The sequence below is a fragment of the Corythoichthys intestinalis genome, chromosome 17 (assembly GCF_030265065.1).
Source record: "Corythoichthys intestinalis isolate RoL2023-P3 chromosome 17, ASM3026506v1, whole genome shotgun sequence".
Taxonomy (NCBI): Eukaryota; Metazoa; Chordata; class Actinopteri; order Syngnathiformes; family Syngnathidae; genus Corythoichthys; species Corythoichthys intestinalis.
The window spans coordinates 1,714,533-1,727,894 of NC_080411.1; the positions used below are offsets into that span (position 1 = coordinate 1,714,533).

At 37.2% G+C, this 13,362-nt stretch overlaps 1 protein-coding gene across 9 annotated transcripts in view; it reads left to right on the forward strand.

Moving 5' to 3' along the window:
• The window catches only part of LOC130905750 (endophilin-B2-like), a 31,008-nt gene extending 19,004 nt beyond the window's left edge, over window positions 1-12,004 (forward strand). For 4 of the 9 annotated variants that reach the window (XM_057819393.1, XM_057819396.1, XM_057819394.1 and 1 more), the window contains 5 exons: window positions 4,520-4,543; window positions 4,673-4,762; window positions 6,379-6,479; window positions 6,718-6,940; window positions 11,036-12,003. In XM_057819393.1, coding sequence (XP_057675376.1) covers window positions 4,520-4,543; window positions 4,673-4,762; window positions 6,379-6,479; window positions 6,718-6,940; window positions 11,036-11,143 — 546 coding nt within the window. In that variant the 3' untranslated portion in view covers window positions 11,144-12,003. Of the gene's footprint in view, window positions 1-626; window positions 672-4,519; window positions 4,544-4,672; window positions 4,763-6,378; window positions 6,480-6,717; window positions 6,941-11,035 lie in introns of all 9 variants that reach the window. The other 5 variants (XM_057819395.1, XM_057819398.1, XM_057819399.1 and 2 more) reach the window with 3 other exon arrangements.
• The last annotated feature ends 1,358 nt before the right edge of the window (window positions 12,005-13,362 follow it).

Genomic DNA, 13,362 nt, shown 5'->3' on the forward strand with positions numbered 1-13,362 from the left:
GCCAATACTTTTGGCCAGCGGTGTATTACGGTGGGCGAGAGATGTCAGGCAAAATGCCAAGTCCAAACACTTTGCAAATCGAAAAAAAGAACGAACGCCAATTGCAAACGCTTTGCAAAAGAAAAAAAGGCACGAATGCAAACTGGCACAATTACAACTCCCTCTTGCCAAAGCACGACTGCAAGTTGGCAAAAGCACTAACCCCAATTTTCACAACACGGCTCGCAAGATGCCACAGCACGACTGCAAAAGGATGACCCGGAAGTAAAACTGTGTTTTACTGACTCTAAGTCACACCTGAGAATAAGTCATACAAGACGAAAAAATGTGACGAGGGAACAAATCATATGAAAGTCGCACTAGACATATTAGTCCCATTTTTGGGGGAATTTTGATTCATCAGAAACCACTGCCCGACATCATTGTTTTGTAAAAATAAAATGGAGAACAACAGGATACATGGGAGTCTTTACGTAACATAGTAGCATTTATTTGGAAAACTGGAGCTAAACCAATACAACATTATAAAGTGTGACTTATAGTCCGGAAAATACAGTATATTTCCTCATACTTTCAAATATTCTTTCTTTTTTTCCCTTTTTGTTTCATAATTGAATTTGTTGCAGTGGTCGGATATGGAGGCGGAGCCTAGTATAGCCGAGCAAAGAAAGGTTGTAAACATGGGACTTCAGCCTAATACAACCCCTAGCAAAAAGTATGGAATCACCAGTCTTGGACGAGCACTCACTCAGACATTTTATCATGTAAAACAAATTTAGATAAAAACCTTGAAAAAAATAATGAATTAGTTCAAAAGTGCAATTCTTTAGTATTCAGAAACACTAAAAGAAATGAATAAAAAACCTTGTGGTGGTCAGTAAATGTTACTTTTATAGAGCAAGTGCAGGGAAATATATATGGAATGACTCCATTCTAAGGAATAAAATATGGAATCATGAGAAACAAACAAAGAAATAACAATCAAAACACATCTCTAGTATTTAGTAGCGCCACCTCTGGCTTTTATGACAGCTTGCAGTCTCTAAGGCATGGACTTGATGAGTTTTCTTCATCACTTTGTGTGCCAACTCTCTTTGATTGCAGTTGCCAGATCACCCTTGCAGGTCGGAGCTTTGCTGTGGACCATTTTTTTCCATTTCCACCACAGGTTTCCAATAGTGTTGAGATTTGGGCTATTTGCAGGCCATGACATTGACTGGATGAGTCTTTCTCCAAGGAATGCTTTAACAGTTTTAGCTTTGAGGCATGATGCATAGTCATCTTGGAAAATTACAAAGATATTTTCAATTGAAAGGATAAAAAAGCTGTCTAATATTTCAATGTAAACTTGTGCATTTATTGAAGATTTAACCCCAGTGCCTTTGCCTGACATGCAGCCCCATATCATCAAGGACTGAGGGAATTTTGATGTTTTCTTCAGGCAGTCATCTTTGTAAATCTCACTGGAACAGCACCAAACAAAAGTTCCAGCATCATCACCTTGTCAGGAGTCAAGAATCTGCATTTGACAAGGTGATGATGCTGGAATGATGCAAACCAAAAGTTCCAGCATCGTCACCACCTTGTCCAATGCAGATTCTTGACTCTTGAGTCAAGACTCTGAGTCAAGAATCTGCATCATCACCTTGTCCAATGCAAGTTCTTGACTCTTGAAACAAGACTGTTACAGTCAAGAATCTGCATTGAACAAGGTGATGATGCTGGAACTTTTGTTTGGTGCTGTTCCAGTGAGATTTACAAAGATAACTGCCTGAAGAAAACATCAAAATTCCCTCAGTCCTTGATGATATGGGGCTGCCTGTCAGGCAAAGGCACTGTGGTCAAATGTTCAATAAATGAAATATTAGACAGCTTTCTTATCCCTTCAATTGAAAATATGTTTGATATTGATGAAGAATACTCATCAAGTCCATGCTTTAGAGACTGCAAGCTGTCATAAAAGCCAGAGGTGGCGCTACTAAATACTAGAGATGTGTTTTGATTCTTATTTCTTTGTTTGTTTCTCATGATTCCATATTTTTTCCTCAGAATGGGGTGATTCCATATATATATTTCCCTGCACTTGGTCAATAAAAGTAACATTTACTGACCACCACAATGTTTTTTATTCATTTCTTTTAGTGTTGCTGAATGCTAAAGAGTTGCACTTTTGAACTAATTCATAGCTTTTTGTTCTACATGATAAAATGTCTGAGTGAGTGCTCGTCCGAGACTGGTGATTCCATACTTTTTGCTAGGGGTTGTACTTTGTGTGTTGATGACATGTTTGTAGCAATGTAAGACCAGTCTTGTGTGTTTAGTCTTTTGGTGTTTGGTTACTCCCTTCGTCAAAGTGTAGGTCACCTTTAGTCACCATCGCAGAAATTTCACATATACTGTACGTTGCATTACAATCCGTAGAAACCCGATTCCAGATAGTGCATTAATGTTACTCAATCTGTTACTCAGTTCTTTAACATGAAAACCATATTGCGATTATAAATTATTCATGTCTGTGTAAATATGGAAAATGTCAATTGTAAGGGGATTTAACTAGTTTTTCCTAGCTCGAATGCTGGGCCATGCATTTTGAACTGGGCCTTTGTGTCACTAACACTTTATTTATTTATCCATTTTTTAAACTGCTTTCAGGCATTTGTTTGTTTTATTTTGTAACTTGTAGTACAAACCAGTTGAAAACTATGGAAATGTATGTGAGCCAAAATTCTTGAAAAGCAGTGGAACAGAGAGAACTTAATAAATCCCACCCCACTTCTCATTTATAAGACACATAAATTAATAAGAAATATTTTCCTGCAACTTTTTTATCTTAAATCTGAATATTTTTACATTTTACAAATACAGAAACAATCTGTAAGAATACAAAACGGCACGGAACTGTGCCACGTGAAGGGAGTCCAGAATAAATATCTATCCAATGATTTCATTAAACAAAAACAAGAGAGATTAGTGCTGCAACGATGAATCGATTAACTCAAGTAATTCGATTAGGAAAAAAATTTTGAATAAAATTTTGCTGATTTGAGTATTTGTTTAATAAGAGTGGCGTTGCAATGGTTTGTTTTGAAAGTGTTTGCATTAAGTTATAGTGATTTGGATGGATACACTGCCCTCTAGTGGCAACAATGAATATGATATAACTCATTTAACATGGCTGGATCCAGCTGCTCCCTGTTAAGACCAATGTAAGGTAGGTTTTTGTTTGAGCTAATTTTTATTTATTTATTTTTTTTTTTTTTTTTCATTTAGTTTATAGGTATATGTAGCCGTTTTTGTGGGAATAAGTGTTAGAGCAATTTGTTAAGAGCATTGTTAAAAAAAAATTAAAAAGTCAGCATTTTATAGCATTTAAGCTAGCAGACTTGCTATGCAAGTTAGCCAATTGTTCTTTATTTGTACTTACTGTAAATCCTCATTTATTTTTTTTTGGTACTGTTTGAGACTAAGCTCAGGTATTTTAATTTATTTATATTAGGGCTGTCAAAATTATCGCATTAACGGGCGGTAATTAATTTTTTTAATTAATCACGTTAAAATTTTTGACGCAATTAACGCACATGCCCCGCTCAAACAGATGAAAATGACAGCACAGGGCAATGCCAACTTGTTACTTGTGTTTTTTGGAGTTTTGTCGCCCTCTGCTGGCGCTTGGGTGCAACTGATTTTATGGGCTTACGCACCCATGAGCATTGTGTAATTATTGACATCAACAATGGCGGGCTACTAGTTTATTTTTTGATTGAAAATTTTACAAGTCTTTCTATCCATGGATCACTTTAACAGAATGTTAATAATGTTAATGCCATCTTGTTGATTTATTGTTATAATAAACAAATACAGTACTTATGTACCGTATGTTGAATGTATATATCTATCTTGTGTCTTATCTTTCCATTCCAACAATAATGTACAGAAAAATATGGCATATTTTATAGATGGTTTGAATTGCGATTAAGATTAATTACGATTATTTAATTTTTAAGCTAATTAACTCGATTAAAATTTTTAATCGTTCGACAGCCCTAATTTATATATTTATTTAATTAATTTTATGATGTCCTAAAATTTATTCCGCAACGCATTAGATGTTTCTAATCCGATTACTCGAATATTCAAACTAACTAGTTGATGGAGTAATCGACTACTAAAATAATCGATAGCTGCAGCCATATTACAGATATTGACTTTTAAAGCTGCTAACAGAAATGTTTCACTCGTCAAAGTTGGCTGAAAAAAAAGTTTTGCTCTGACCAACCAGAGGTTGGAGAAATTGAGAGCCATATTGAGATTTAATTGAAACGAAATGATGGAACTATACACATTATCAAAAAAGTACACCCCTTAAATTTCAGTTAAGTTAAAAGTCAATCATAGTGTTTTACAGTAAAACTCTTAGCATTTGGCAGAGTTCCTCATAGTTATAACTTTGCAGTACAAACAGTTTTTACATTGGTAAAACAACGTGATGTTGAGAAAATGTTTGTTTTTGCTCTCTCAGCTGCTGAGTGAGGAAGTGGACAAAGTAAGTAGACACTGCCAATTTGCCCATCAATACAGCAAAAAATACATGTGCGTGTTGTGCATTGTTTCTGGAAAATTTACACATAATATCTTAAATTTTCCTTCATTCATGGTTCTTTCTGTCTGGCAGGCAGAGCACGAGCTCCGTGTCGCGCAGACTGAGTTCGACCGTCAAGCTGAAGTCACCAGACTGCTGCTGGAGGGAATCAGTAGCACACATGTGAGTGTTATTAAAGGAGAGAGAGAGGGGAAAAAAGAAAAAGATTTCCACTTCCAATTCATTGAATGGCCCTAATATTTCAATAGACATGAAAGAAACATGTTTTTTGGAAATACCTCTAACACGGTTCTCAATAGTTAAATCGAGATTTTCCCGTTTCTAAAGTCAATTGTCAGCTTGTTTTAGTTATTAATATTTCGATTCGGTGTTTACAATGGATGACCCGCCTGCCACCAATTACGAGATCCGTTCTTTGTCTTCGTGCAGGTTGCCAGAGCTCTGTAGTTTCGTGAACTAAGGTTGCAGAAATAAAACAAGGATATGCATATTTGTCGTGCACTTGTATTAAAAGTACGTTCACTTACACTACAAGAACATGTACTTAATTTTACTCCTCTATTGTTACTTTTACTACAAGTACTAGTGCTGCAACGATTAATCGATTAACTCAAGTATTCGAATTAAATTTTGCTGCTTCGAGTATTCGTTTGATTAAAGTGGCGTTGTAATGGTTTGTTTTGAAAGTGTTTGCATTTAGTTTTATTGATTTGGGTGGATACACTGCCCTCTGGTCTGCCTTATTTCACATGAATGAATCCAGCTGCTCCCTGTTAAGACAAACAGCAAAGTTTTTGTTTGAGCCAATGTTTTTTTTTTACGCATTCATAATCTAGTTTATAAGTATATTTAGCCGCTGTTTGCGGGAATATGTGTCCGAACCATTTGTTGAGAGCATTGTAAAAAAAGTAAAGAAAAAAAAGTTGGCCTTTTATTGCATTTAAGCTAGCGGACTTTTGCCATGAAAGTTAGCCAATTATCCCTTTGTTGTACATAGATCCTCATCTATTTATTTATTTATTTTTATACCGTTTGAGGATCAACTCAGGTATGTAAATTGTCATGTTCCTTATCCGATTACTCGAGTATTCGAACTAACTAGTTCATCGATTAATCGACTACTAAAATAATCGATAGCTGCAGCTCTAACAAGTACGTGTACTTGTGCTCCAACTACGTGTTTTTGGATGTTAAACCACAAGTGTGTGTGTGTGTGCTTGTACTTGCGGTACAAGTATGCGTGCGTGCACTTGTAGTACAAGTATACTTGCGTGCGTGCACTTGTGGTCTAAGTATACATGCGTGCACTCGCGTTACAAGTATACGTGCGTGCGCTTGCGGTACAAGTATACGAGCGTAGGTGCGCTTGCGGTACAAGTTTGCGTGCGTGCACTTGCGGTACAAGTTTACGTGCGTGCATGCACTTGCGGTACAAGTATACCGACTTGCACAGCAAAGCTGTCCATGCAATTTTTCCAAAAATTGTGTCTTTCATTTTCTGATTGAAATGCAACATTCGTATAAAGCAGCTTGATTCTCCATTGCGAAGAACTTATCTGGCAGCCCAAAGGGGAAGAAGGCGGATGTTGTGCACCTGAGTATTTTCAACCTGGTTGCAGTGCCATTTTTGGCCACCAATATGACTGCTCCTTGATTCTGACAATTGTGTTCATGTGCCTGTAAATGTGTATCGTATATGTTATTTTTATACACCATACCTGATAATCTGGTGCATAATTTTGCTGGTTTTTCATTCCTCATCCTCTTTCTCTTCACAGCTGAACCACCAGCGTTGTTTGCAGGATTTTGCAGAAGCTCAGGCCACTTACTATGCTCAGTGTCATCACTACATGCATGAACTCCAGAGGGAACTCAACAGGTGAGTCTTTTAATTTTGGCACGCCTGTAATTCCATTGTTTACATCATATTTTTAACACAAATGAAATCATTTCAATTTGCTATTAGTTGATATTGTTCAGTCTTATGCTTTTGATGATCAAAGAACATTTTATAAACAATTATTGCAATAGTTTCAGTAATTCCTTTGTGTTGAGATATTTTTCTCCGACTGTAATCAAGAAAAAAAAACAAAATTTGGTTCATCATTCTCATCCAGATCCACTAATGCAGTTAGCGCACCGCACCAGTCTGCAGTCTGTCCCAACCCTGTGTCCGCCGCTTTCCCACCTGGCACCACTGTCTCCGACTCCTCCAGCAATAAACCCAAAACAATGGCGATAGAGCAAACACAGCTCCCAATTACGGGCACCAGAAAAGCCAAAGTGCTGTACGACTACGACGCCCATGATTCCAGCGAGCTGTCTCTATTGGCTGATGAGGTATGCTGTTTCATGACGACCTTCCAAATCATTCAGTGGCAGCCATTTTACTAGAGTACATGTTTTTGCACCTGAATTTGAACCACCTTAATTTGAGGATCTGCCCATACTGAGTACCGATCCGATACCTCGGCAATGTATTCATTATATATAACAATTAATTATTGATTTATTACAAAACATCCAATTTATTGTTTCTTTTGACAGTATCATTGTCCATCTAGATTTATTTTGTTGCTTTGTAGCCAAAAAAAAAAATCTTAAAAACACAATCGTATTCATACGGGGCCCCTTAAAGGGACATCGACAGGAACAGAATAAATTTAAGCAAACTGGTGCGCGCTACAAAACAGTCTGGTAAACATTAGCATTATAAAGCATTTAAGCTAGCGGACTTTAGCTATGTGAGTTAGCCATTTTTTGTATTGTTGCAATCGGCTAACAATTGGCAAGGCAAAACTCTGCTAGCTTAAATGCTATATAATGCTAATGTTTACAACAATTGGCTAACTGGCATAGCAAAAGTGTGCTTGCTTAAATGCGATATAATGCTAATGTTTCTAGATAGTTTCTGGTGCGCATTCGAAACAATCTGGTAACAATTGGCTAACTTGCGTAGAAAAAGTCCCCTAGTTTAAATGCTAAATAATGCTAAAGTTTACAACAACTGGCTAACTTGCGTAGCAAAAGTGCTAGCTTAAATGCTATGTAATAATAATGTTTCCAACAATTGGCTAGCTTAAATGCTGTATAATGCTAATGTTTCCAACAATAGGCTAACTTGCATCGCAAAAGTACGCTAGCTTAAATGCTATATAATGCTAATGTTTACAAGAAACTATCTGGTAACAATTGACTAACTTGCATCGAAAAAGTCCTCTAGCTTATATGTCATATAATGCTAATGTTTACAACAATTGGCTAACTTGCATCGCAAAAGTACACTAGCTTAAATGCTATATAATGCTAATGTTTACAACAATTGGCTAACTTGCATAGCAAAGGTCCCCTAGCTTAAATGCTATATAATGCTAAGGTTTACAACAATTGGCTAACTTGCATAGCAAAAGTCCGCTAGCTTAAATACTATACAATGCTAAGGTTCACAACAATTGGCTAACTTGCATAGCAAAAGTCCGCTAGCTTAAATGCTATATAATGCTTATGTTGACAACAATTTGCTAACTTGCATAACAAAATTCTGCTAGCTTAATTGCTATATAATGCTAATGTTTACAACAACTGGCTAACTGGCATAGCAAAAGTGTGCTAGCTCAAATGTGATGTAATCCTAATGTTTCCAGATCATTTCTGGTGCCCATTAGAAACAATCTGGTAACAATTGGCTAACTTGCATAGAAAAAATCCCCTAGCTTAAATGCTATACAATGCTATTGTTTCCAACAATTGGCTAACTTGCATCGCAAAAGTCCGCCAGCTTAAATGCTATATAATGCTAACGTTTACCCGATAGTTTCTGGTGTGCACCAGAAACTATCTGGTAACAATTGGCTAACTTGCGTGGGAAAAGTGTGCTAGCTTGAATGTGATGAAATGCTAATGTTTCCAGATCGTTTCTGGTGCCCATTAGAAACAATCTGGTAACAATTGGCTAACTTGCATAGAAAAAAATCCCCTAGTTTAAATGCTATATAATGCTAAAGTAGGGTGACCAAATGTCCTCTTTTGCCCGGACAAGTCCTACTTTCACGTAGTATCCTCGTGGTCCGGGCGGGTTTTATAAATTCATAAAAATGTCAGTTTTTTATGTTTTTCTTTTTCTTTAGTTTTTCACGGGACCAATTTGAAGAGAATCCCTCCGGCCGCTGGGTGGCAGCAGTTGTCATGGCTCCTACTAGAAGGGAGGGAAGGAGTAGTTCTTCTTGTTTTTGTTGGCAGTTTACCCCTATCATGAGGCATTACCGCCATCTACTGGGTTGACGATTTGGCCACAACGCCTGCCCAGTTGTTAAGTTTTTTTATGATAAATACGAATATAATGGCAACTATTGACTTCTGTCGGAGCTTTGACTGTAAAATCCAGTTTGGAGTTGCATCACTGCGCTGCCGATGATTGTAAACTTTTATAGCAAAGTTTGATCTTTGCCTCAGCTAGCTATTAGTAAGCTAAACCGCGCTAGGCATTATGGGAAATGTAGTTTTGAACTGCTACGTTTGGAAACATGCTGGTTGAATAGTTTGTCAGTTTATTTCGGTTTTTGTTTGTGTGCAATCTAGAACATTGAATGAGAATATCAATTGAATGGGAATAACAATTTTTCAAGGACAATTGTCGTGATAGTAATTTATAAAAATGTTTAGTTGGCACATAGCCTGCTGTGTGTATGTGTATTGACTGGACTACATTTCTATGGGTCTGCATTGTACAGTATATTATATAATATACAGTGGGGAGAACAAGTATTTGATACACTGTCAATGGGTTTTCCCATTGGCAGTGTATCAAATACTTGTTTTCCCCACTGTATATATGTCATTATTTATTTATTTATTTATTTTCAAACTGCATTTTTCCATCCAGAGTGAGGGGGCACACTTTAAATATATTAAAGTGATATAAGCATCTTTGAGTGAACTCCAAGTAAAATTCAAATATCTTGAGGCCGGGCTGAGTGATCTTTTTTGGAAATCAAAATATGGTCACCCTAGCTAAGGTTTACAACACTTGGCTAACTTGCATAGCAAAAGTCCGCTAGCTTAAATGCTATATAATGCTAATGTTGACAACAATTTGCTAACTTGCGTAGTAAAAGTCGGCTAGCTTAAATACTATATAATGCTATTGTTTACAACAATTGTTTAACTTGCATAGAAAAAGTCCCCTAGCTTAAATGCTACATAATGCTAATGTTTACCAGATAGTTTCTGGTGCAAGTTAGCCTAGGGTGACCATATTCTGATTTCCCAAAAAGAGGACATTTTGCCCGGCCTCGAGATACTTGAATTTTACTCTAAATTCACACAAAGATGCCTATATCACTTTAATATATTTAAAGTGTGCCTCCTCCGGCTGGACAGAAAAATTCAGTTTTATTTAAAAAAAAAAAAAAAAAAAAAAATAGTATATAGTCAATTGTTGGAAATGTTAGCATTATATAGCATTTAAACTAGTACACGTTTGCGACGCAAGTTAGCCAATTGTTGTAAACATAGCATTATATAACATTTAAGCTAGGGGACTTTTTCTATGCAAGTTAGCCAATTGTTGTTAACATTAGAATTATATAACATTTAAGCTAGGGGACTTTTTCTATGCAAGTTAGCCAATTGTTGTTAACATTAGAATTATATAGCATTTAAGCTAGGGGACTTTTTCTATGCAAGTTAGCTAATTGCTACCAGATAGTTTCTGGTGCGCACCGGGTTGCTTAAGTTAATTTTATTTCTGTCGTAGTGCCTTGAGGGGCTCCGTATATTCACTTAGTATAACATCTTCTAAGAATGTCGCATAGAACAAAACTTTTTTTTTTAGAGTTGTCTAATATAAAAGTATTTTAAAATGATATCGGCTAATATCGACATCAGTTTTTCATCATTAGTGTTGGGACAATATGCATGTTGGCTTCAAAGTGAATGAAAAAGCCTGCTTTTGCACAAGGGCTAGTCACATCCGAGCACTGCAGTTATGATTATTGACCGTTAGATGCCTCCTAACTAAGATGTTTGGGATTTGTTTTGTCGGTATCAGATTTTTGGAGTTGGATAATATCGGTTATAAAGTAATTATCCGAAAATTCTAATATTTTGTTGCTTTGTAGCCCTTAATAATTAAGAAAAGAAATCCTTTGGAAAAAAACAACCATTCCCCAGATTTTGATGTTTTGAGGCCTGATTTCCGATCACATGATTGGATTGAGGACATCTCTAATCGTTATACCACTGGATTATTTTTGTTGCTTGTCGCCCTCAACTCATTCACTGCCATTACCGGCAATAGACGTTTATTTTATATTATTGAGTGATCCTGTTTCACTGCAATTGACGGCAATTCCGATGTTCTAAAAATGACGTGATCAGATCGGGAACATCCCTTTATTTGACCTTTACTTCATTTTGCTTTTTCTTCTATTTCAGCTCATCACCGTCTACACCGTGCCCGGCATGGACCCCGATTGGCTGGTTGGAGAACGAGGCAACGAAAAGGGAAAAGTCCCCGTCACCTACCTGGAGCTGCTGAGCTAATGGACATGACAAACACGGTTTCTACTGTCACTCTGTGTAATAATACAGCGCACTTATTTCATGACTAAACATGAAGTGGTTCGTTCAAACTTTCTATGAATACAAATAACATCGTTCCCTGAAGCAATAGTTTGGGTTCACTGGGAATTGTAACTGGCTGATTTCGTGTTTTAGAAAGCCCGCGTTGCTTTCATAATTATTTCATTTTGGGAAAAAATGTTTGAATGTTACTAAATGGTCATTTGTGTGTTCAAATGTCTTGCTTTTAATCTATGGGTAAATGCATCAAAAAAAAAAAAAGTAAATGGAAATAGATGACTATCCTGCTCATTCAAAACAACAACACTGATTGAATTTCTATATCCTTAAAAGAAAGTATAGTTGATCTAACCTTTTAGTAATCCCTATACCTATGAACAGGATTCTGGTCACAGAGGCAAGTTGAGACTGGAAAATGAATTGAGCAGCACTATCAACGTTCCTTTTGAAATGGGCAGAACCTTGTTAACCTTGTGACGATCACTTATTGTGACTTGCGATGGGCCTATGTGCAAAATTGATAACGTCGTAGAACTGACCTGTGGAAATGTATTATGTAAAGTTGAGGAAGAGTAACTGTGCTCAAAGAAATGGTATATTACATGAAATGGTTTTACATAACATGACTTCCTCATATGTCAGTATGCATGGATAGTTGTCGTGTATGTGACATTGCAAAAAGCAGACAGCATACGTGTATGCTGTTTCAATTGGAATGTGGTATGTCAAATCCCTAAAGCGATATTGCACTTGTTGACCCATTTTTGTCTGGCTTGGAGCGCAATAAACTTGCATGTGTGGAACAGCAAGCAGCATTGTGCCCTCCTGATTTTCAAAATGTATTCAGTCAGCTTTTCATTTTTGATTTGTGACCGCAAGCTCCTTGTCTTATGACTTTTTCAAAGCTGGCATGACTTTAAATTTTGGTTTAAAAACAACTACATTAGACGTATTTGATTGACACATACACTGCTGGCCAAAAGTATTAGCACCCCTGCAATTCTGTCAGATATTGCTCAATTTCTCCCAGAAAATGACTGTAATTACAAATGCTTTGGTAGTAATACTTTCATTTATTTTGCTTGCAATGAAAAAACAAAAGAGAATGGGAAAAAAAATCAAATCATCATTTTGCACAAAACTCCAAAATGGGCCGGTTAAAAAGTATTGGCAGCCTTTGAAAAATCATGCGATGCTTCTCTAATTGGAGTAATTAACAGCACCTGTTACTTACCTGTTCCACATAACCGGTGGTGGCAATAACAATCACACTTGTAGCCAGTTAAAATGGATTAAAGTTGACACAACATCTGTCCTGTGTCCTTGTGTGTACCACATGGAGCATGGAGGTAAGGAAGAAGACCAAAGAACTGTCTGAGGACTCGAGAAGCAAAATTGCGAGGAAGCATGGGCAATCTCAAGGCTACAAGTCCATCTCCAAAGACCTGAATGTTTGTGTGTCTACCGTGTGCAGTGTCATCAATAAGTGTAAAGCCCACGGCACTGTAGCTAACCTCCCTAGATGTGGACAGAAAAGAAAAATTGACGAGAGATTTCAACGAATGATTGTGCGGACGGTGGATAAAGAACCGCGACTGACATCCAAACAAGTTCAAGCTGTCCCGCAGTCCGAGGGTACAACAGTGTCAACCCATACTATCCGTCGACGTCTGAATGAAAAGGGACTCCATACCCAGGAAGACCCAGAGACATAAAAAAGCCAGGCTGGAGTTTGCCAAAACTTACCTGAGAAAGCCAACAATGTTTTGGAAGAATGTACTATGGTCAGATGAGACAAAAGTTGAATTTTTGGGGAAAAGGCATCAACATAGAGTTTACAGTTTAAAAAAAAAAACAAACAAACTAGGCCTTCAAAGAAAAGAACACTGTCCCCACAGTCAAACATGGCGGAGGTTCCCTGATGTTTTGAGGTTGCTTTGCTGCCTCTGGCACTGGACTGCTTTGGCATTAAGAAGTCTGAAGACTACCAACAAATTTTGCAGCATAATTTAGGCCCCAGTGTGAGAAAGCTGGGTCTCCCTCAGAGGTCATTGGTCTTCCAGCAGGACAATGACCCAAAACACAATTCAAAAATCACTAGAAAATAGTTTGAGAGAAAGCACTGGAGACTTCTAAAGTGGGTAGACCTGAAACCCATAGAACACCCATGGAGAGATCTG